This window comes from Neovison vison, chromosome 7 (assembly GCF_020171115.1).
Source record: "Neovison vison isolate M4711 chromosome 7, ASM_NN_V1, whole genome shotgun sequence".
In the NCBI taxonomy this organism is placed as follows: domain Eukaryota; kingdom Metazoa; phylum Chordata; class Mammalia; order Carnivora; family Mustelidae; genus Neogale; species Neogale vison.
This window is the reverse complement of record NC_058097.1, coordinates 14,630,517-14,652,681: the sequence shown is the minus strand read 5'-3', so window position 1 is coordinate 14,652,681 and position 22,165 is coordinate 14,630,517. Positions and strand designations below refer to the sequence as shown.

The window sequence follows — 22,165 nt, the reverse complement described above, 5'->3', positions numbered from 1 at the left end:
TGATGGGTGAGCAGTCACTTGAGGCCCACCCTTCTCAGCACGAAGTTATTTTGAAATTGCTTAAGCTTTAAGACTTTCAGTAGCCGTGTGGAATGTTTCATTTCTTTTGTTATTTATGAGAACTGCTTAAACTTGAAGATTTCTAGCATCAGAACAGAACTTCACATTTTTCTTGTATATACGAGATCTCTTTACTTGTTAGGAAGAAGGCAGAGCTACTGTTCCCTGACTCTCAGCACCCCAGATCAGATGAATGTTTTTTCCTACATGCCCATCAGCCCTGCATACTCTGGGGGGAATCATATGTGGTATCTAGAAGATTACCACAGAATTGCCCTTTGACTGCCAAGGCCAATCTTGGAAGACCCAAATTCTGAGGAAATAACGGCTCTAATCAATTGAATTTTCTTACTAGAGCAAGCTTTATGTTAGCTTAAAAGTCTGTTTTTGTTTTTAAAGATTTGAGAGAGAGAGAGAGAGAGAGAGTGTGTGTGCACGTAGGCGGGGTGGGGGCATGGGAGAGGGAGAGAGAATCCCAAGCAGACTGTGCACTGAGCCCAACGCGAGACTCAATCCCATGACCCTGAAATCGTGACCTGAGCCCAAACCCAAAGTCAATTGCACAACCGGCTGTGCCAGGCAGGTGCCCCAAAAGTCTGGTTTAACAATCTTGGGTCCCCTCTATACATCGAGTATTGGGGACATAAATTTAACATATTGAATGTCTGTGGGTGTACAGATTATTAGAAGAAATCTATAGGGTGGTATAGTGAAATGTAGAGATGTACCTGTTCTATCGACTGTGTACTGTCCCCTTGCCAAACCTGTAACTTTCTCTTTGGTTTCTGAGCCTGGGAAGAGGGAGAGAGGCGGTAGGAGGGAAGACTGTTGCCGGGGAAGGTGGTGCCATCCAGGTATTTGAGGGCTGCTGGGGTTCGGGCGCACCTGGGACGGCTCTGGTTATGCTGCAGCCAGGCCGTGTCCTTTCACAGCCTGCACGCCTCAGGGCACCTCGGGAAAGGGAAGGTCTTCATAGAACCGCTCAGCACACCTGAGTGACTGCCGCTCCCATGACTTTGAGCTATCCATCGTCAGGTGCTGTGGCTAAAACAGTCGGAACCCTCCACACCGTCTGGTAGCCAGATAGGACTAGAAGACAAGGGGGATGCCAAGGCAAGTGTTGAAGGAACGCTGGCCAACTCTCCTTTTCCTCATGGAGAACCCCCCTTCATGAGCTGTTGGTAGGATTAGATTTATGGCTCTTTACAAAACATCCAAAGTTTGAGTGAGAAGCCGTGAAAGCTAGTAGGAGAGGGAGGAATGGACACAGGCACGAGAACTTTAGTGTCTGAGCGCCGCTGCGGGGCCGTCCAGTCGCCTGTGCGGGAAGGAGGCTTCCGTTCTCAACCCCTCTGTTGAGAGCCAGCGCAGGTCGCCCCACCAGAATATCTAGATCCTCACGATGCCCCTTCCGGATCTTCCTCTTTGCCTCCTGAGAGTTTCGTGCACATCAAAATTTTAGATACCAAACCTTTTCTTTCCCTCTAGAGAGAATTTGGGTACACTACAGATGAGAGGATGCAGGTAGATAAAAGTAATTACTTAAACACATATGGGGCAAGACTTACAGGTTTGGAGGCCCAGATTAAGATGCAGAGGAGCATGTGAGGTTGATGATTATATTTCGGGAAGAGTTAATTGATGGAAGGTGAAGGCAGACAAAGAACCTCTGCTTACTGCCTTCTTGAATCCCAATCAGGAATTATGATTAAAGTCGCGGCGAGACAACAGAGGGCTGATGAATTGGTGTCTTTTTTTTTTCTTTTTTGCCGTCATTCACACTTGATTGACTTCAACCTTTCAAGTGCAAAAGTCTCTCTTTTCCATTATTATTCATAGCCATCTGAGTTTTTCTAATTAAAGTGTATGAAAACAATTACTGATCCGTCGTACTGAGTCTGTTAGAGGGGATGTCTGCCTTACTGTAATGCGTATAAAAAGCCCACAGTTTTCTATAATGATGTGCAGCTGAGGTGTTAGATAATTTTATTCTTTTTTACTCTGTAGGGTTTTTTTTTTATTTTTCATGATTCATTTTTCATAATTCCTAAAGATCCCTGGAAAGGACTGATCCTGCAGCTACAACCGAGAAAGGAGGTGGGGGGGAGTCTTTTTTCCTTTCCCTTTCTCCCCCTCTTGCCCCCAACCTCGTGCTCCCCCTTGGCTGAGGACTATAAATTAATCGGTGACCTTTCACTTCTTGGATTCCCGCTGGACTCCCCAACCATACTGGTCAGAAATGCTTTCTATTAAAAAGAAAATGGATGGAATGAGTTTGGCAATCTCTGCTCCATTCCTAACGATTCATCCACAGCTCTAGCCTTAACCAGCTGCTGACGAGCTTTGTGTGAGGTGCAGATGTCTCTGAGCGGCAGTTCTGTGTCACGCACATTCACCTGCCATGCACCTGCTCTTCCTAAACACTAGCTTTCGCAGAATCCTCCGTAGTGCCTGTTGCTTGATTTTTACACCTATAAGCATGTGAGTTGCTGAGATGATTCGAATACCCCTAAAAGTATTGAGGAGTTATCACTTTGGTGTTTACGGGGACAGCTGTCTGGGTTTCCCCTAGCAATGGAACCTGCCAACCAGTGTTTCTGGGGACCATGTCCTCAGCTATTCTAAGCAAGTCCAGGATCTTAAAAACATTAAAAATTAATAGTAATTTATTTAAAATATTTAATTTTGAACAGTAAAGTAGGTGTTCCAGTCTCTGTACCAGCAAGTACAGATATTATACCTGAGTTTCATGGGAAAAAATTCCTTCAGGTACGGCTGGAAGCCATGTAGAAAGGTTAGTGGTGTGACTGTACTTCCTGTTCAGTTCATTTCTCAAGCTCATCGTCTACTGCCTTTCTACCCTATAGTAGGGAAAGGAATATTATTATTATTATTATTATTTTTTTTTTACTGAACAACCTTTTATCGTTCTGTTGAATTTGAGGGCTGTTTATCATGTTAATGCGGGGCAAATGATAACTTCTTTAGGCAAACTTCTGGCCAGATGTCAGAGAAGCCTGGAGAAAAATGTCGGAGGATCTAACTTGATCCAGGCTGATTCTGGAATTGCTGTAATTGCTATATTAGCAAAAAATAGCCATGGTCAAGGTGAGGCTACCCTGGTGTAGAATGCTGTGTAGGGTACCTACCCTGTGTGATTGGGACACTGGCCAGATGCTCCCTCCGATGGTGGGCATCTGAAGCAGAGACTCTAGCAGAAATCCTGGCTGAAGTGAGTCGTAAGGAATGCTCGTTTGCACTTGATCTAGCTTCTAAAGGGTTACAAAGTGTTGTTTCCTGGAGAATCTGCCAGTGTGTCTGCAGTGTGTCTGTGAAGGCTAAGGCCTTCTCTTTGTTCTTTTCTTTTCTTCTTACCCTTTCCTTCGCTCTTACTCCCCTCCTCTTCTTGCCTGAATACATTTTGAAAACAGTACTACAATGCTCCCTGCTTCAAGATTACAGTGTACTTTACTAGGTATGATTTAATTAGGGCCCTTATTATGTTTTCAGCAGCTTAAGGTGGGCCTTTCAACTTATCTACCTAATTGGTTGCACAAGAAGTTTCACAGCCCATGACAAAACATTGTCAGTGATCAAAGTCAAAATTCTGCATAAAGGAAAAATATTAATAATAAGATTATTCTTCAAGTGTGCACTGCTAATTATGTCCAGAATGTAACCGTAGAAACACTTTTGACTGATGTGAGCTTTGTCTAATAAACATGAATCTTCACTGAGCTATGAAAAGTGACACTTCCAGCTTTACACTGGTGAAGGCTAATTTTGCTTATTAAATAATTTTTACACACTTCCCTATTTCGTGTCTCTTTCCTGTCCATTTGACTCTCCTCATTTCTCTGCCTCTTACTCCTCAGGTGACCACCCCTGAGATGGTGATGCCCAGCAGTATGTTCCTGCCAGCAGCTGTTCCAGACCGAGATGGGAACTCCACTTTGGAGGAGGCAGGAAAGCAGCCTGGTTAGTGTCATTCTTGACCCCTACACATGGGAACAAAGTGAAATATTGGGCCAAAATTTTCACTGAGCAGTAGTGCCAAGAATTCTTACAGTCCTCCTAAGGTGAATGTAACGGATCAAGAGATGTGGGGGCACTTTTGTCACCTACCTTATCCTCTGGCTCTTGGCATGTATTTATATACCATTCGTATGGTTTAAAGTGGAAAGAAAATACGGTGAGAACCAGGGGGATTTTGGTGGACACATTTCCCCTTAGATTATACTTTTAGGGAGTGAATAACCAGAGATTGTCAGTAGACCCGTGACTCCCCATTCTCAGCTGTTAAGCAATCTCTTAGGATTTAATTATTAGGGATGTTTGGAGCGTGTGAAGGAATTCAGAGCACTGGGTTAGCTGTCTCTCTAACTTTCCTCTGCACAGAGTTCTTCTTTGAGTCTTCTGGGATTGCCTTAGGACTTTACATAGAGGTACATTTAGAAAGAACATTGTTTCAGCCCTGTGCTGGTGCCCCACAGTGGTTCCTAGCTAGGTGGGTCATTAGACCTCCACTTAGAGGAGGCTCTCCATCTTTCACCTTTTGTCAGCAGCTAAGATTTCAGCTGGGAAGACTTCAGCCCCACTACTGCCCCAATTCCCCCACCCTGTAATTTTTCCATATTAGAAGGTAAACAGCTGACTTTAAAAGGGTCAGAATATGGGTGTGATGACATCACTGTAGAAAATAATTTTTATATAATTTAATGGCCAGTTGAATGTTCATTTCTTATGGAACAGAGAGGAGAGTCAAAAGTTATGTTACAACAAATTATGCTAAAAAACATATTCCAAAATTTCTTATATTACAATGGACAACAGTTATCTTAAAATCCCCACAATTTAGGATAGCATTAATTCACATATTTTTTAGTTCGGGTCCACGCAAAAGGGAATCCAGTCTAAGATCAGTAACCTTCAAACCAGTTCTTGAGAAACTCAAGATTCTGAGTCAAGCAACTGAATGGCGTGTAAAAACAGATCCAAGATAGGATACAGACCTACTATGAATGCAACTTTTTTATTTCCTTTTAGTCCCCTCTGTTCATGTGCACTTGCTTATAGTATATACTCTTTTCAGGGGCTGTGTGGAGAGACTCTGTTCCAACTGGGTATTTCCCTTACTATAAGATTCAATGTTCACAAGGACTTGCTAGGTAGATAGTTGTGGGTGCCATCCTTGAAACAAAGCCTTCTTTATCACTGGGCTTGGCCTTTTTTTTTTCTTTTTCTTTTTCTTTTTTTTTTTTAAAATTACAGAAACCTCAGAGGATCTGGGAAAGAACATCTTGCCCTCTGTAAGCGCAGAGCACAGTGGAGATCTGAAGCCCTCTTCTGCTGACCCAGGCTCTGTGAGAGAAGATTCCGGCTTCCTGTGCTGGAAGAAGGGGTGCAATCAGGTTTTCAAAACTTCCGCCACTCTTCAGACGCACTTCAATGAGGTTCATGCCAAGAGGCCTCAGCTGCCCGTGTCAGATCGCCATGTGTACAAGTATCGCTGTAATCAGTGCAGCCTGGCTTTCAAGACCATTGAAAAGCTGCAGCTCCATTCTCAGTACCACGTGATCAGAGCCGCCACAATGTGCTGTCTTTGTCAGCGTAGTTTCCGAACTTTTCAGGCTCTGAAAAAACACCTTGAGACAAGCCACCTGGAGCTGAGTGAGGCTGACATCCAACAGCTTTATGGAGGCCTTCTGGCCAATGGGGACCTCCTGGCTATGGGAGACCCTACCCTGGCAGAGGACCACACCATAATTGTTGAGGAAGACAAGGAGGAAGAGAGTGACTTAGAAGACAAACAGAGCCCAACGGGCAGTGACTCTGGGTCAGTACAAGAAGATTCAGGCTCAGAGCCAAAGAGAGCTCTACCTTTCAGAAAAGGCCCCAACTTCACCATGGAAAAATTTCTAGACCCTTCTCGCCCTTACAAGTGTACAGTCTGCAAGGAATCTTTCACTCAGAAGAACATCCTACTAGTGCACTACAATTCTGTCTCCCACCTGCATAAGTTAAAGAGAGCCCTTCAGGAATCGGCAACTGGTCAGCCAGAACCCACCAGCAGCCCAGACAACAAACCTTTCAAGTGTAACACTTGTAACGTGGCCTATAGCCAGAGTTCCACTTTGGAGATCCACATGCGGTCTGTGTTGCATCAAACCAAGGCCCGAGCAGCCAAGCTGGAAGCTGCAAGTGGCGGTAGCAACGGGACGGGGAACAGCAGCAGTGTCTCCCTGAGCTCCTCCACCCCAAGTCCTGTGAGCACCAGTGGCAGCAACACCTTTACCACCACCAATCCCAGCAGCGCTGGCATCACTCCGAGCTCCAATTTACTGAGCCAAGTGACCACGGAAAGTGCAGGGATGCCGCCCCTGGGGAATCCCATCAGTGCCAACATCACTTCCCCTTCAGAGCCCAAGGAGGCCAATCGGAAGAAGCTGGCGGATATGATTGCATCCCGGCAGCAGCAGCAGCAACAGCAGCAGCAGCAGCAGCAACAGCAGCAGCAGCAGCAGCAAGCACAGACACTGGCCCAGGCCCAAGTTCAAGCTCACTTGCAGCAGGAGCTGCAGCAGCAGGCTGCCCTGATCCAGTCCCAGCTGTTTAACCCCACCCTGCTTCCTCACTTCCCCATGACCACAGAGACCCTGCTGCAATTGCAGCAGCAGCAGCATCTCCTCTTCCCCTTCTACATCCCCAGCGCTGAGTTCCAGCTCAACCCCGAGGTGAGCTTGCCAGTGACCAGCGGGGCGCTGACACTGACAGGGACAGGCCCGGGCCTGCTAGACGATCTGAAGGCTCAGGTTCAGATCCCGCCACAGAGCCACCAGCAGATCCTGCAGCAGCAACAGCAAAGCCAGCTCTCTCTGTCCCAGACTCACTCTGCCCTGCTACAGCCCAGCCAGCACTCCGAAAAGAAAAACAAACCGATCAGCAAAGAAAAGGAAAAAGAAAGCCAGAGAGAGAGGGACAGTGCCGAGGTGGGAGAGGGCAACCCAGGACCCAAGGAATCGCTGCCAGATGCCTTGAAGGCTAAAGAGAAGAAAGAGTTGGCCCCAGCAGCTAGTTCTGAGCCTTCCATGCTCCCTCCACGCATTGCCTCAGACGCAAGAGGGAACGCCACCAAGGCCCTGCTGGAGAACTTTGGCTTTGAGCTGGTCATTCAGTACAATGAGAACAAGCAGAAGGTGCAGAAGAAGAATGGGAAGACTGAGCAGGGAGAGAATCTGGAAAAGCTTGAGTGTGACTCCTGTGGCAAGATGTTTTCTAACATCTTGATTTTAAAGAGTCATCAAGAACATGTTCATCAAAACTATTTTCCCTTTAAACAGCTAGAGAGATTTGCTAAACAGTACCGAGAGCACTACGACAAACTGTACCCCCTGAGGCCCCAGACCCCAGAGCCGCCGCCGCCACCTCCCCCCCCACCTCCTCCGCCCCCCCTTCCTGCAGCACCACCTCAGCCCGCTTCCACCCCAGCCATCCCTGCGCCAGCCCCCCCCATCACCTCACCCACGATTGCGCCCACCCAGCCATCCGTGCCGCTCACCCAACTCTCCATGCCCATGGAGCTGCCCATCTTCTCACCACTGATGATGCAGACGATGCCGCTGCAGACCTTGCCGGCTCAGCTGCCCCCTCAGCTTGGACCTGTGGAGCCTCTGCCTGCGGACCTGGCCCAGCTGTACCAGCATCAGCTCAACCCCAGCCTGCTCCAGCAGCAGAACAAGAGGCCTCGCACCAGGATCACCGATGACCAGCTCCGGGTCCTGCGGCAATATTTTGACATTAACAACTCCCCCAGTGAAGAGCAGATCAAAGAAATGGCAGACAAGTCTGGGTTGCCCCAGAAAGTGATCAAGCACTGGTTCAGAAACACCCTCTTCAAAGAGCGTCAGCGGAACAAGGATTCCCCGTACAACTTTAGCAATCCTCCTATCACCAGCCTGGAGGAGCTCAAGCTCGACTCCCGGCCCCCTTCGCCGGAACCTCAGAAGCAGGAGTACTGGGGAAGCAAGAGGTCTTCGAGAACAAGGTTTACGGACTACCAGCTGAGGGTCCTACAGGACTTCTTTGATGCCAATGCTTATCCAAAGGATGACGAATTTGAGCAACTCTCGAATTTACTCAACCTTCCAACCCGAGTCATAGTGGTTTGGTTTCAGAATGCCCGACAGAAGGCCAGGAAGAATTATGAGAATCAGGGGGAGGGTAAAGATGGAGAGCGGCGTGAGCTTACAAATGATAGGTATATTCGAACAAGCAACCTGAACTACCAGTGCAAAAAATGTAGCCTGGTGTTTCAGCGCATCTTTGATCTCATCAAGCATCAGAAGAAGCTGTGTTACAAGGATGAGGATGAGGAGGGGCAGGATGACAGCCAGAATGAGGATTCCATGGATGCCATGGAAATCCTGACCCCCACCAGCTCCTCCTGCAGCACCCCGATGCCCGCACAGGCTTACAGCGCCCCAGCACCATCAGCCAACACAGCTTCCTCCGCCTTCCTCCAGCTCACAGCGGAGGCTGACGAACTGGCCTCTTTCAGTTCAAAAACAGAGGCAAGCGATGAGAAACCAAAGCAGGCTGAACCTCCCAGTGCACAGCCAAACCAAACCCAAGAAAAGCAAGGACAACCAAAGGCAGAGCTGCAGCAAGACCAGCCTGAGCAGAAGATAAACGCGGCCCAGCAAAAGCTACCCCAGCTCACTTCCCCCACTTCGTTACCGCAGCCTCCTCCACAAGCACCCCCGCCTCAGTGCCCCTTACCCCAGTCGAGCCCCAGTCCTTCCCAGCTCTCCCACCTGCCCCTCAAGCCCCTCCACACGTCGACTCCTCAACAGTTGGCAAACCTACCTCCTCAGCTAATCCCCTACCAGTGTGATCAGTGTAAGTTGGCATTTCCGTCGTTCGAGCACTGGCAGGAGCATCAGCAGCTTCATTTCCTGAGTGCGCAGAACCAGTTCATCCACCCCCAGTTTTTGGACAGGTCACTGGATATGCCTTTCATGCTGTTTGACCCTAGTAACCCACTCCTGGCGAGCCAGCTGCTCTCTGGGGCTATACCTCAGATTCCAGCCAGCTCGGCCACGTCTCCTTCGACTCCAACCTCCACAATGAACACTCTGAAGAGGAAGCTGGAGGAAAAGGCCAGTGCGAGCCCTGGAGAAAACGACAGTGGCACGGGAGGAGAAGAGCCTCAGAGAGACAAGCGTTTGAGGACAACCATTACACCAGAACAGCTAGAGATCCTGTACCAAAAGTATCTATTAGACTCCAATCCAACTCGAAAGATGTTGGATCATATTGCGCACGAGGTGGGCTTGAAGAAACGTGTGGTACAAGTCTGGTTTCAGAATACCCGAGCCCGGGAACGGAAAGGACAGTTCCGCGCGGTGGGCCCAGCGCAGGCCCACAGAAGATGCCCTTTTTGCAGAGCACTCTTCAAAGCCAAGACTGCCCTCGAGGCTCATATCCGGTCCCGTCATTGGCATGAAGCCAAGAGAGCAGGCTACAACCTAACTCTGTCTGCAATGCTCTTAGACTGCGATGGGGGACTCCAGATGAAAGGGGACATTTTTGATGGAGCCAGCTTTTCCCACCTACCCCCCAGCAGTAGTGATGGCCAAGGTGTCCCCCTCTCACCTGTGAGTAAAACCATGGAGTTGTCTCCCCGAACTCTTCTTAGCCCTTCTTCCATCAAGGTGGAAGGGATTGAAGACTTTGAAAGCCCCTCCATGTCCTCAGTTAATCTGAACTTTGACCAAACTAAGCTGGACAATGATGACTGTTCCTCTGTCAACACAGCAATCACAGATACCACTACTGGAGATGAGGGCAATGCAGATAATGACAGCGCGACGGGAATAGCAACTGAAACCAAATCCTCTTCTGCACCCAGTGAGGGGTTGACCAAAGCAGCCATGATGGCAATGTCTGAGTATGAAGATCGGTTGTCATCTGGTCTGGTCAGCCCAGCCCCAAGCTTTTACAGCAAGGAATATGACAATGAAGGTACAGTGGACTATAGTGAAACCTCGAGCCTTGCAGACCCCTGCTCCCCGAGTCCTGGTGCAAGTGGGTCAGCAGGCAAATCTGGAGACAGTGGGGATCGGCCAGGGCAGAAACGTTTTCGCACTCAAATGACCAATCTGCAGCTGAAAGTCCTCAAGTCGTGCTTTAATGACTACAGGACGCCCACCATGCTAGAGTGTGAGGTCCTGGGCAATGATATTGGACTGCCAAAGAGAGTTGTTCAGGTCTGGTTCCAGAATGCCCGGGCAAAAGAAAAGAAGTCCAAGTTAAGCATGGCCAAGCATTTTGGTATAAACCAAACAAGTTACGAGGGACCGAAAACAGAGTGCACTTTGTGTGGCATCAAGTACAGCGCTCGGCTGTCTGTACGTGACCATATCTTTTCCCAGCAGCATATCTCCAAAGTTAAGGACACCATTGGAAGCCAGTTGGACAAGGAGAAAGAATACTTTGACCCAGCCACTGTACGTCAGTTGATGGCTCAACAAGAGTTGGACCGGATTAAAAAGGCCAATGAGGTCCTCGGACTGGCAGCTCAGCAGCAAGGGATGTTTGACAATGCCCCTCTTCAGGCTCTTAACCTTCCTACAGCATATCCGGCGCTCCAGGGCATTCCTCCTGTGTTGCTCCCCGGCCTCAACAGCCCTTCCTTGCCGGGCTTTACTCCATCCAACACAGGTGGGTTCTGCTCTAGGTGATTCTTACAGCATTAAATAGCTGCCCAAATACCGTTTTGTTCTGGGGCTACTACCCAAACCCTTTGAATGTTGGACAGATAAGCAGAAGCTTCCCTTTCTAGCTTTCTAATAGCAGCAGAACTTCGGCGCCTTCCACTAAGTCTCCCTAGTGCTGTGGTTCTTTGACTTCCCAGTCTCAGGGATGGGGCCTTCTGGTTTGAACAGTCTGCTCTGAAATTATTCTCTTGCCTGGTGTTCAGTAACACTACTAGGGTGTATGCTACGGGGAAGAACTTGAGGGTCCTGGCATCCTAAATCCTGGATTATTTTCAAGAAAAAGGTTTCCAGCATAGATCCTTCCAGTCAGTCTTTGTGAAATTGCTAATCCCATCTAGATAGTTGTTGAAAATAGAAGACATTTGAATATTGTAGCTATTTCTGGATTGTGCTTTATGGAAACTGGTTCCAGAGAACTTAAATCAAGTAAGTCTTTGTCCTTACCTGTGGTCCCCGCCTGTGTTTTTTTAGAGAGCTGTTCTGGCAGAACTGCTATCGAGAAGAAGCTCTCATAAATGGATCCTTACTCCTGGGCTTCTTACCTAGACAGAACAACATTGGTTATACTAATCCCATTATATTGAGACTACCTTTGTTCTTGAATGCACTGACCAGGACTCTTGTGTTGGGCAATACAGTTCTGAATCTGCAAACAGACAAAAACCATTAATGCTCATTTTTAGGAGCCTTCATCACCCCTTCATTTCCTTTCACCCATCTCTCTCTCTTTCTTTGACTCCCCCCAGCCCCTAATTCAGTCATATATTTGGTACTCTTATTTTTCTATTATTAATAGGGAGTTTGATAGTTCTTCCTGTGTCCCTTTCTTGTTCCTCCTCTTCTGCCCTCACCGAACTTCTCTGCAGCCAGCTGTCTTTCCTAAATTGAACCTCCAGGATCCTGTGAAATTGAGGTGCAAGTCAGCAAGATCCACCCCAACCAACCCAGTCCCACCCCAGGCCTGCACTGACCTGTGTACCTTTACCAAAGGAGAGCCCTTCAGAGTGCTTCCTTGCCTTCAAAATGGGTCTCTGTTCCCAGGGATTGCAGTGGTAAAGGCATTGTGATATATAAGTCATTGTTTATAGTTGTTGGCAAGTAAGGTCACAGAATCATGCTAAAGCCAACTAGACAAAAGCCAAGAATCAAGCTATGGAAAGTGTCTAGGCCCTGAATTACCCTTGCAGCCCAGGACCTTGGCAGAAGGGCTTGGGATGGTCCCAAATTTCATAATAATGTGGAAAAAAAAAAAAAAACAGAATGTCTGATCTATTCCCCTTGTTTTACAGATGAGAAAACTGAGGGCCAGAGAGGTCAAGACCATTCAGCAAGCTAGGGTAGGAGCCAGAGCTCCCACCCAGGCCTCCAGGCTCCCAGTGCTATGTGCTCCTTCCACAACACCCAATATGAGCCAGTCAGTCAACAGGTATATGTTTAGTGCTACTCAGGTTCTGACCACTAAGAGTGGACTCAAGATAGGTATGCTCTTAACTATTAGAGGCAACCAGGGTTACCAGTCTGTCCCAGTTACCACCACCAGACTGTACCACAGCTCACAGGAACGCTGGATCTGGAATGGGGGAAGGAACTTGTATTTAGTATGTGAGGTCCAACGGTAAGCTCTTTCCATATGACCTTTCCTTTAGTCACTACAACCATGTATCATAGAAAGTTGAGGTTCCATGCAGTCCGTGGCCCTAAGGCCACATAGCAGCTGTGTGTCAAACGCAGCCCATACTGCCTCAGTCTGACCCCAGAGGTGCAGGACCAGTATCAGGGCAATGAAATGCATTACTTGGTTTTAATCTTGCTGATGAGAAAACTGAGGCCACACAATTATTTTGAGGATATACTGAGCTACTACATCAAACATGGTTAGTACAGAGCTTGGTAAATACAACTAGGATTCTGTAAATGATCCTTAAATTTTCTTTCTCTTCTATTCAAGATACAGAAGTCAGTTTAAGACCTCCTGACCCAGATCTTTCTCCTGAAAGCCTGATGCCACAGAGATGGAGAAATCGCTAGATGTTTTTCCCTTGCCTCGCTGATCTTTTGGCTCTGGTTCCAACCTGCAACTTGGAGCAGGCCTGCTGCCTAGAAGTAGACAGAAAGAGCCATGTCCTAAGTTGTCGAATTCCTCATCCATTCACCCTCCATCTTGTGCATGCCAGTTTAACCAGTGAACCTTTACTGGCATTTTTCAGAGTCAAATGCTTCTTTCTGGTTTCATTTCCTTCTGTGCACTGAGGAAATTGGATGACTTCATCTCAGTGGTCCCTGTGTGCTGTTTTGAAAGAGCAAATTAATGCTGCTATACAAAGCCAAGGGAAGCATCCTCCTTGGCTTTCCAAACATGAGTGGATATTTTTCTGGGATTGGCACCTCGAGGCAACCTTGTTCTCTTCATCTGAAGGTTGAAGGTTTTTACATGCTGCACCAGTATGAAGCCAGCATTGTCTTCTCCCAGGCCTGGGCTTCTCTGTTTTTTCTCACAAGGACAGCATCAATGTTATAGAACCTCCTCAACCCCAGCTTTCTGGCAGAAGGGGTCCAGATGAAATAGTGAGCTGTGGGATTTTTTATTTTACATTTTGGTGCCCTTTGAAGAGAAGGGATGAATATGGTCTAGTGTCTTAAGTGTGGTGAATGGAATGATCCGAGGTCTGCTGCCTGTGGAATTCTCAGCATCTCATCATTTAGCACATCTTTTCTCCATGCCCCACTTTGCTATCCTCCCCCACCACCACCACCTTGCTAGTCTTAATGCACCTGAAGCTTGATGTATAAGGAGCAATGCTGTCTTCCATCACCCTGGAACAAAAGACTCAAACCAGGAGAGCAATATGGGTGAGGGAGGATGTTAGGCTCTGGACTGGGTGAAGGCCTTATAGGCAGAGTGTGACTGCAGATGGGGCTGTATCCCATGTGGACCCAATGACTTGGTCAAAGACAGTTGCTACCCATAAGTATGAGTAGATTGCGATGTCTTAGAAAGCAGTGGTATCAACACTTCTGATACTGCTTTTCTCCTCTTCCTGGGGGTGCTTTATCAAGCATCTGCAGCCTTTCTGTATGTCATTCAAATGTGTAGGAAGAGAAGATGCTCATTTCGCCAGCAAAGTTCACAGTCGTCTTCCTAGATGGTTACAGTTTTCAGCAGATTGGTTAAAACAGATCGGCTGAGCCAAGCAATGGGACAGTTTTCCCTGAATGGATTGTTTGGGTTTCTTCCCATTGCCGCTCCTCCTCTCTGCCCTTTTAACACATCCATTCAGTTGTAGCAGTGGAGGCCAGAGAGGCACATTTGTTTGTTCACAGGATCTTGGGGCTGGGCCAGGTTTCTTGCATTTTTGCTCTTGTCTCCGGTTACCTCACTCTTCTACAACTTCTGGTGGGGCCTCTTAGCTACACTCTTTCTGTGGAGCTTTGATGAAGGCCTTTGGTTCAAATGTCCCAGCTGGAACAGCTAGGTTAGGGAACTGGGCAAAGAACATATGAATCAGTGGGTGTGGCATGTGTGGCAGGAAGGCGTTAGAAGTTGTTTAAGTGAAAGGAGAAGTAGGGGAGCTGCCCCAGGATTGGGCACTGATTAGAATACAAGGCTATCCAACCCTGAGCCTGGTGAGAACCTGCTATTGAAAATGGTGGTTTTGAGAGGGTCTTTGAACTTTAAGCCTTGAGATCTCAGACTAAATGCCAGTGACACAAGTCAAACATCTTGAGCTTCGGCCTCACCACCCCAGACTGACCTATGTTTTTTTTCTGTCTTCATTTCTTTCAGCTTTAACATCTCCTAAACCGAACTTGATGGGTCTGCCCAGCACAACAGTTCCTTCCCCTGGCCTCCCCACATCTGGATTACCAAATAAACCGTCCTCAGCATCGCTGAGCTCCCCGACCCCAGCACAAGCCACCATGGCAATGGCCCCTCAGCAACCCCCCCAACCCCAGCAGCAGCAGCCACAGGTGCAGCCGCCGCCGCCTACAACTCAGCCACCCCCGACGCCACAGCTCCCGCCACAACAGCAGCAACAGCAACGCAAGGACAAAGACAGCGAGAAGGTAAAGGAGAAGGAAAAGGCACACAAAGGGAAAGGGGAGCCCCTCCCTGTCCCCAAGAAGGAGAAAGGAGAGGCCCCCGCAGCGGCCACAGCCACGATCTCGGCCCCGCTGCCCGCCATGGAGTACGCAGTGGACCCTGCGCAGCTGCAGGCCCTGCAGGCAGCCCTGACTTCAGACCCCACAGCGTTGCTCACGAGCCAGTTCCTTCCTTACTTTGTACCAGGCTTCTCTCCTTATTATGCCCCCCAGATCCCTGGCGCCCTGCAGAGCGGGTACCTGCAGCCTATGTATGGCATGGAAGGCCTGTTCCCCTACAGCCCCGCGCTGTCGCAGGCCCTGATGGGGCTGTCCCCGGGCTCCCTACTGCAGCAGTACCAGCAATACCAGCAGAGTCTGCAGGAGGCGATCCAGCAGCAGCAGCAGCGGCAACTACAGCAGCAGCAGCAAAAAGTGCAGCAGCAGCCCAAAGTAAGCCAAACCCCAGTCCCTCAGGGGGCTGCTTCCCCAGACAAAGACCCTGCCAAAGAATCCCCCAAACCAGAAGAGCAGAAAAACGCACCCCGTGAGGTGTCCCCCCTCCTGCCGAAACCCCCCGAAGAGCCAGAAGCGGAAAGCAAAAGTGTGGACTCCCTCTACGACCCCTTCATTGTTCCAAAGGTGCAGTACAAGTTGGTCTGCCGCAAGTGCCAGGCGGGCTTCGGTGACGAGGAGGCGGCGAGGAGCCACCTGAAGTCCCTCTGCTTCTTCGGCCAGTCTGTGGTGAACCTGCAAGAGATGGTGCTTCACGTCCCCACGGGCGGCGGCAGTGGCGGCGGCGGCGGCGGCGGCGGCAGCGGCGGCGGCGGTAGTGGCGGCGGCTCGTACCACTGCCTGGCGTGCGAGAGCGCGCTCTGTGGGGAGGAAGCTCTGAGTCAACATCTCGAGTCGGCCTTGCACAAACACAGAACAATCACGAGAGCAGCAAGAAACGCCAAAGAGCACCCTAGTTTATTACCTCACTCTGCCTGCTTCCCCGATCCTAGCACCGCATCTACCTCGCAGTCTGCCGCTCACTCAAACGACAGCCCCCCTCCCCCGTCGGCCGCCGCCCCCTCCTCGTCCTCCGCTTCCCCCCACGCCTCCAGGAAGTCTTGGCCGCAAGTGGTCTCCCGGGCTTCAGCCGCGAAGCCCCCTTCTTTTCCTCCTCTCTCCTCATCTTCAACGGTTACCTCAAGTTCATGCAGCACCTCAGGGGTTCAGCCCTCGATGCCAACAGACGACTATTCGGAGGAGTCTGACACGGATCTCAGCCAAAAGTCCGACGGACCGGCGAGCCCGGTGGAGGGTCCCAAAGACCCCAGCTGCCCCAAGGACAGTGGTCTGACCAGTGTAGGAACGGACACCTTCAGATTGTAAGCTTTGAAGATGAACAATACAAACAAATGAATTTAAATAAAAAGATTAATAACAAACCAATTTCAAAAATAGACTAACTGCAATTCCAAAGCTTCTAACCAAAAAAAAAAAAAAAAAAAGAATAAAAAAAGAATAAAAAAAGAAAAAAAAAGGAAAAAAAAGAAAAAGCGTGGGTTGTTTTCCCATATACCTATCTATGCCGGTGATTTTACATTCTCGTCTTTTCTTTTTTTCTTTTAATATTAAAAAAGAAAAAAAAAACCTTAACCCTGTTACATTGTGTCCTTTTGAAGGTACTATTGGTCTGGGAAACAGAAGTCCGCAGGGCCTCCCTAATGTCTTTGGAGCTTAAACCCCTTGTATATTTGCCCCTTTTCAATAAACACCCCACGTTGATAGCACAGAGGAGCCCGGCATGCACTGTATGGGAAAGCAGTCCACCTTGTTACAGTTTTAAATTTCTTGCTATCTTAGCATTCAGATACCAATGGCTTGCTAAAAGAAAAAAAGAAATGTAATGTCTTTTTATTCTCAGGTCAATCGCTCACACTTTGTTCTGTTTTCAGAATCATTGTTTTATAATATATTTTCAGTTTTTGTTTTTTTGGTTTTTTTTTTGTTCCAGAAAAGATTTTTTGTTTCATTAATTTAAAAAATGGGCAGAAAGTATTCGAGAAAAACAATGTGAACTGCTTTAGCTTTCTGGGGATTTAAGGGATAGCTTTTCTGCTGAAGCCAATTTCAAGGGGAAAAGTTAAGCACTCCCACTTTCAGAAAAAAAAAAAGAAAAGAAAAGAAAAACCCACACACAGAGTGTTGAGGACTTGTAGCTTAAAAAAAATAAGTTTTAAAAACTGACTTTCTGTATTTATGATAGATATGACCATTTTTGGTGTTGAGTAGATTGTTGCATTGGAAATGAACTGAAGCAGTATGGTAGATTTAAAGGAAAAAAAAAAAAACCTTTTGTGTACATTTAGCTTTTTGTATGGTCCAGCTGACAGCTCCTCATTTGATGTTGTCTTGTTCATTCCTAGCAAATAGATTGCAATCCGTTGATTCGCCTAAGCTTTTCTCTCCTTTGTCCCTTAATTCCACTTTCTCCTTCCTCCTCCCACCCTATAATCTCCCACTTAAGGTAGCTGCCTTCATTTCTTAGAGGGTAGCTGCAGAATTATTTTATAAAACTAAAGAAAGAATTTCAAAAGGTTCTAGGGGTCATTAGGATCCTCACAGATTATTTTTGGTTGGGGAGTTGAAACTTTTTAAAGGCATATAATTCTAGTTACCTATGTCTGTAAGCCTTGTGCCATTTAATTTTTATTGATCTTTCCTTTAACTTTTCTTTTTTCCCTTCTTTTCTTCCTTGTTTGGTGGATGCTTCAAATATTCTTTTCCTAAACTAAAGCATTTGTTTCGGTTTGTGTAATTGGACTGTGTGCTTTTCTTTCTAAAAAAGTTTTTGGTTAGGGGTTTTGTTTTTGTTTTCTTTCCTCTCAGAAAAAGAAATTTCATGCTTTAAATAAAATCCAAAGACACACCCTTTCACTGCTGATGCAGAAAAAAGGGAAAGGGTTCTTGTTACTTGAGAATTTGTTTCTGATTTAAACAAACAAGACTTAGTTTAATAAAAGAAAGAATAAACAAAAGATTCCCAGGTTGTTATGTGCTTCTTCTGCAAGCAGAGAGGCAACTGTTAATGACAATTCCATATACCAAAAGACACATTTTTTACTTCAAAGTTTTGTCCTTGTGTTAGGCAGTCTGAGCGGCGAGTGATCCAGAGCGCGGCCAACAGAGAAGCAGGTAGCAATGGACAGAGAGCAAAAAAGGAACCGTATGTGAGGCACTTGTATTTATGTTAATATCTGTATTCCTGTACCACGTAACACAATGCAACATACTCCCTTTCTCATCTTAAAACAACGGTCTGAACTTTGAAAGGAAAACTTTGTGCTGCTAAAACGTAGATTTTGGAGACAAGTAGATGCTTTGCTGTTTCACTTTTCATAGCCAAACATCAACAGAAACAATCTCCCCTTGCCCCCAGAGTGTGAAATCCTTCTCCCTTTCATTCTCTTCCTTATGTTTCAAAAGGGAACTTTGAAGACTGTGAATGCAGGTTCCATTGGTCATCTTTTGGGCTTCTTTCCCCAATGCTGAAGCCACTCAACGACTTTGCAAAAGACTGGAGCATTCCAAGATCTGAAAATGGATTTCTTTTTTTCTTTTTTTCTCTTCTTTTTTAGCCGGGACTGTTTTATTTTTATGAATTTGTTTTTGGTTTAATGAAAGAGTAGATCCTGAACTGTTGTATATATTTCTAACTAGGCTGATGCACAGTGCAAATTCCTTTTTTAAATTTTTTTAAGTAGAAATACTAAAGAGTACCATCTAACTATTCATACCAGTATCCAGTTGTAGCATAAGGTGTCAAAAACGAGTACACAAAAACATTTGCTGTTTTAACAAGCTATTTTCTTTTAACAAGAATTCTTGTATTTCTCCCTGTGTTTGAGATGAACATTTTTAAATTTTAAAGTTGTACAGTTTTTTTTTGTTTTCCATTATTTTATCTTGTTTGTAACTCTATGAAATATATATATATTTTTTGCCATTTAACTGTTGTATGTTACTCTGTGTCTGTATCATATAGAAAAAAAATGTTTTTGTTTTTGGTTCTCTATGTGATACCAATTAACAATTTAACACTAGCTTTACCTGTCAAATTCTGCTAGGTTTTTTTCTGAAAACTTTGTTTTAAAAAATGATATTGCTTGGTAATAGTGCAATTTCTATCCCTTTCCCTCCCTCCCTCAACTTTAAGTTCATTTCCTTGTAATTTAGCCACCCCCTCCACAATGGTGTTTTTTTGTTTGTTGGTTGGTTTTGAGCTACTACGCCATCCTCCCTCTGTGAGGCAGAGTGACTGTCAGTGTTTTGTTATGCCATGCCTTGACCTGTGGGTGTATTTGGCAACAGCAAGGTGGCTGAGTAGATTGGCTAAGCATGCTTCCACCCACCAGTGTTTCTCAGAGGGGTTATGTGATTGTTTCATCCTGGAGTGGGTTGCACATTTGATGCTTTCCTCTACAGCTCTATCACCCACATATATGTTCATTCAAAAAAGAAAAAATAATTCTCAGCATTAACTCAGAAGTAGCAAAGCAGTCAGTGATGGTGACAATTAGAGGTCAAACATGAGCTAGTTAGATGTTTGTGGGTTGACATCCACTATGGCTATGACTGGTATCCTTGACAAAGCATGAATTCACTACAGTGCTCAACTGTTTAGATTGGTCTCACTAGAATTAAACTCCTGTCTTGCATAGTAGGAAGGTAGGATATCTCAACTCACTTTTTCAATTAGTTCTTCACCTCTATTGACACTTCATATTTTGATTGGTAGTTGTTGGTTTTTTGTTTTTGTTTTTTCAAATACTCCAAAGTGTGGGTTGGCGCTTGACACCGGTCAGTCAGTCATGGCACCATATGAACCCACCAAATGGAACTTATTTCAACCATCCTTCCTCCATCCTTCCAAACAAAAATTTAAGAAGGAAACACACACACACACACACACACACACAGAAAAGTTTAACAAATCTAGGAAGTTTTTTTTTTAAAATTAAAAGCTATTTAAAGAGATGAATGTGGCCAAAGTTTTACATGATTGAAAATAAAGTAAAACAGACGGCATGTGTTTAAACCTGAGTTTATCAGGCATGGCAGGAAGTTGCAGGAGAGAGAGGCAGTGACCCAAGCCAGTGCACTTGATGTTCATGGACATATATTTTTTTTAAATAAATTAAATTAAAACATTTTAAATAGAAGCATAAATTGAGTTGGTTGTTTGTTGGCGCTGAGATACTGCCCACTGTGAAACAAAGCTTTGACTAGTTTTTTTTTTTTTGGTTTGTTTACTTTCTTGGGCTGGGGGGGAGGGGGGCAAGTTTGGGTAGGAAAGAAAGCATAAATGAACGTGACCCTGAGGTGAAGAGGTATATGAACAGCCTTTGCAATGTACAAAAAACAAAAAACAAAAAACAAAAAAACAAAAAAAAAAATAGAGCAAGTGAAACCAAAAATGATGTTCTTGGTGTTTTTCTATAATGTAGTCTTGTTAGCTTTTTTGTTACTGTAACAATGCTGATCTCGAACTGTACCAAAATACATGGAGACTAACAAACAGAACCACATGGAACTTTCAAACTGAAAAAAAAAAAAAATTTGTCACAAAACTTTGTTGTCATAGTTAAGTTGATTGTAGATGGTAATTGAATATACTCCTTTGAAAATATTTCATCAAGTATGTTTCCTGCTCATTGTGATACATTAAAAAAAATATGAGCAAAAGTTCTTGTCTTATGCCATCAGATTTTGTGTGTGTGCATGTGTGAGAGAGAAAAAGATTGATGCCTGGCAAAGTTTAAATTTGAACAATATCTTGAGGTTGCATGTACTTATTCCAGGGTACACGGCTCTTACAGTATTTCTAAGTGTCCATGTATTTCCCATCTCTTGGCGTTCATGAAAGTGCAACAAGTTTTGGTTATGGTGCTGACTAGTTATTTCTTTAAGAAGGGTAAGCCTGACAACTTGGATAATATTTGACCCTCAAGAGCCCTAATAGTACCTGTATTTTTTTTTTTCCTCCAAATGTTTCCATGAGAATTGTGGACACTTGGCACAACCATGAGCAAGTAAGTTTTACTGATAGCTGGAAGAGAGGTAAGTTAAACTTTCCTGAGCTGGGAATTGGATCCACTCTTGATGGCAGAAGAATATAAAAGGTAAGTTGAATTAAGTGGGTGATTCACTACATTTACTTTCCTACCAAAGGACTTTTCTAAACCCCTTTAAGAGCAGAATTTGAGGTAAGAACAGTCTGCAAAATAATAGCATCAGGCATGACTACATATAAGAGAATACTCAGTCCTCATAAAGTCTTATAGCACAAAATCCCTGAAATTCATTAATAAGGAGTACATCCAAGATCAGGCCCAAAGGCCTTCCATTCATCTCTAATTTATAGCCACAGCTGATAAATAATTTACAAAACTCTAGGAGATGGGCTTGGACAGCATTGCAGGCTAGCTGTGTCCTTGCAAGGTCTGTGGGATCTGCCCTTGGCCAACAGGGGTCTTTACTACTCAGAGTTAAGCTATGACATCCTCTTCTATTGGTTCTGACAGTCATTGTCAACTAAGTCTTAGTTCCTGGACCAGGCAGGCATTGAAGAAGAAGCAGTGACCCTATTAGCTAAAAATTTCAAAGAATTCTACAACTGGCACAGGAACCGCTAGTGCTCAGAAAGGAAATGCTGGTTCCCTTGCCAATACTAGAACCTCTATGCCAAACAAGTAGTGTTCTTAATATTAACCCTAATAAAACCCTTGTTTTCTGCAAGCACTGTACCTTTCTTTTGGGTGTTCCCACAGAAGCACAAGGGTTCTATGTCAATATGTTTTCTTGGCAAAGAGTTATGTCACTGATTTTCTTCTGATCCCATGAAAAGGTACAGGATAGAAATTGTTCAGACCCAAAGCCATGTCTGCCTTTCTAAGCTATAATTATTTTAGGATCTGGCAGGATCACACTGAAACATTTTAAATGGAACTATTTTGCAGAGAGCTTTTGCTGCCTCAGCTCTTTAGAGGAAGGTGACTACAATTCAAATTCTTCTACAGATAAATTTTTAACAAGAAAATAAGACCAAATCTCAGTGATGGTTGAGCCCTTTGTATCAGAAAATCTCTAAGCACCTGAATTACACTGAAAGAAGGTTGGGCAAGGGACTCCCTTACTAGAAATGCTTTTTCTTTGGGGAAAAGGCAGCTTCCAATCTGGCTTCAATATCATGCTCC

At 45.6% G+C, this 22,165-nt stretch overlaps 1 protein-coding gene and 2 long non-coding RNA genes across 3 annotated transcripts in view; 1 reads left to right on the top strand and 2 right to left on the bottom strand.

Moving 5' to 3' along the window:
* Nucleotides 1-20,654, top strand: part of ZFHX3 (zinc finger homeobox 3) — a 159,303-nt gene extending 138,649 nt beyond the window's left edge. Inside the window, exons 7-9 of the mRNA XM_044255817.1 lie at nt 3,936-4,038; nt 5,332-10,782; nt 14,623-20,654. Coding sequence (XP_044111752.1) covers nt 3,936-4,038; nt 5,332-10,782; nt 14,623-16,298 — 7,230 coding nt within the window. The 3' untranslated portion in view covers nt 16,299-20,654. The remainder of the gene's footprint in view (nt 1-3,935; nt 4,039-5,331; nt 10,783-14,622) is intronic.
* On the bottom strand, nt 4,761-7,702 carry LOC122911286. Its single transcript, XR_006385450.1, has 2 exons — nt 7,619-7,702; nt 4,761-5,449 (listed from the first exon to the last, which is right to left on the bottom strand). It is a non-coding gene; the product is annotated as an uncharacterized LOC122911286 (long non-coding RNA).
* LOC122911285 overlaps nt 16,238-22,165 on the bottom strand; it is a 136,715-nt gene continuing 130,787 nt past the window's right edge. The window contains exon 4 of the long non-coding RNA XR_006385449.1: nt 16,238-16,299. This is a non-coding gene — a long non-coding RNA (uncharacterized LOC122911285). The remainder of the gene's footprint in view (nt 16,300-22,165) is intronic.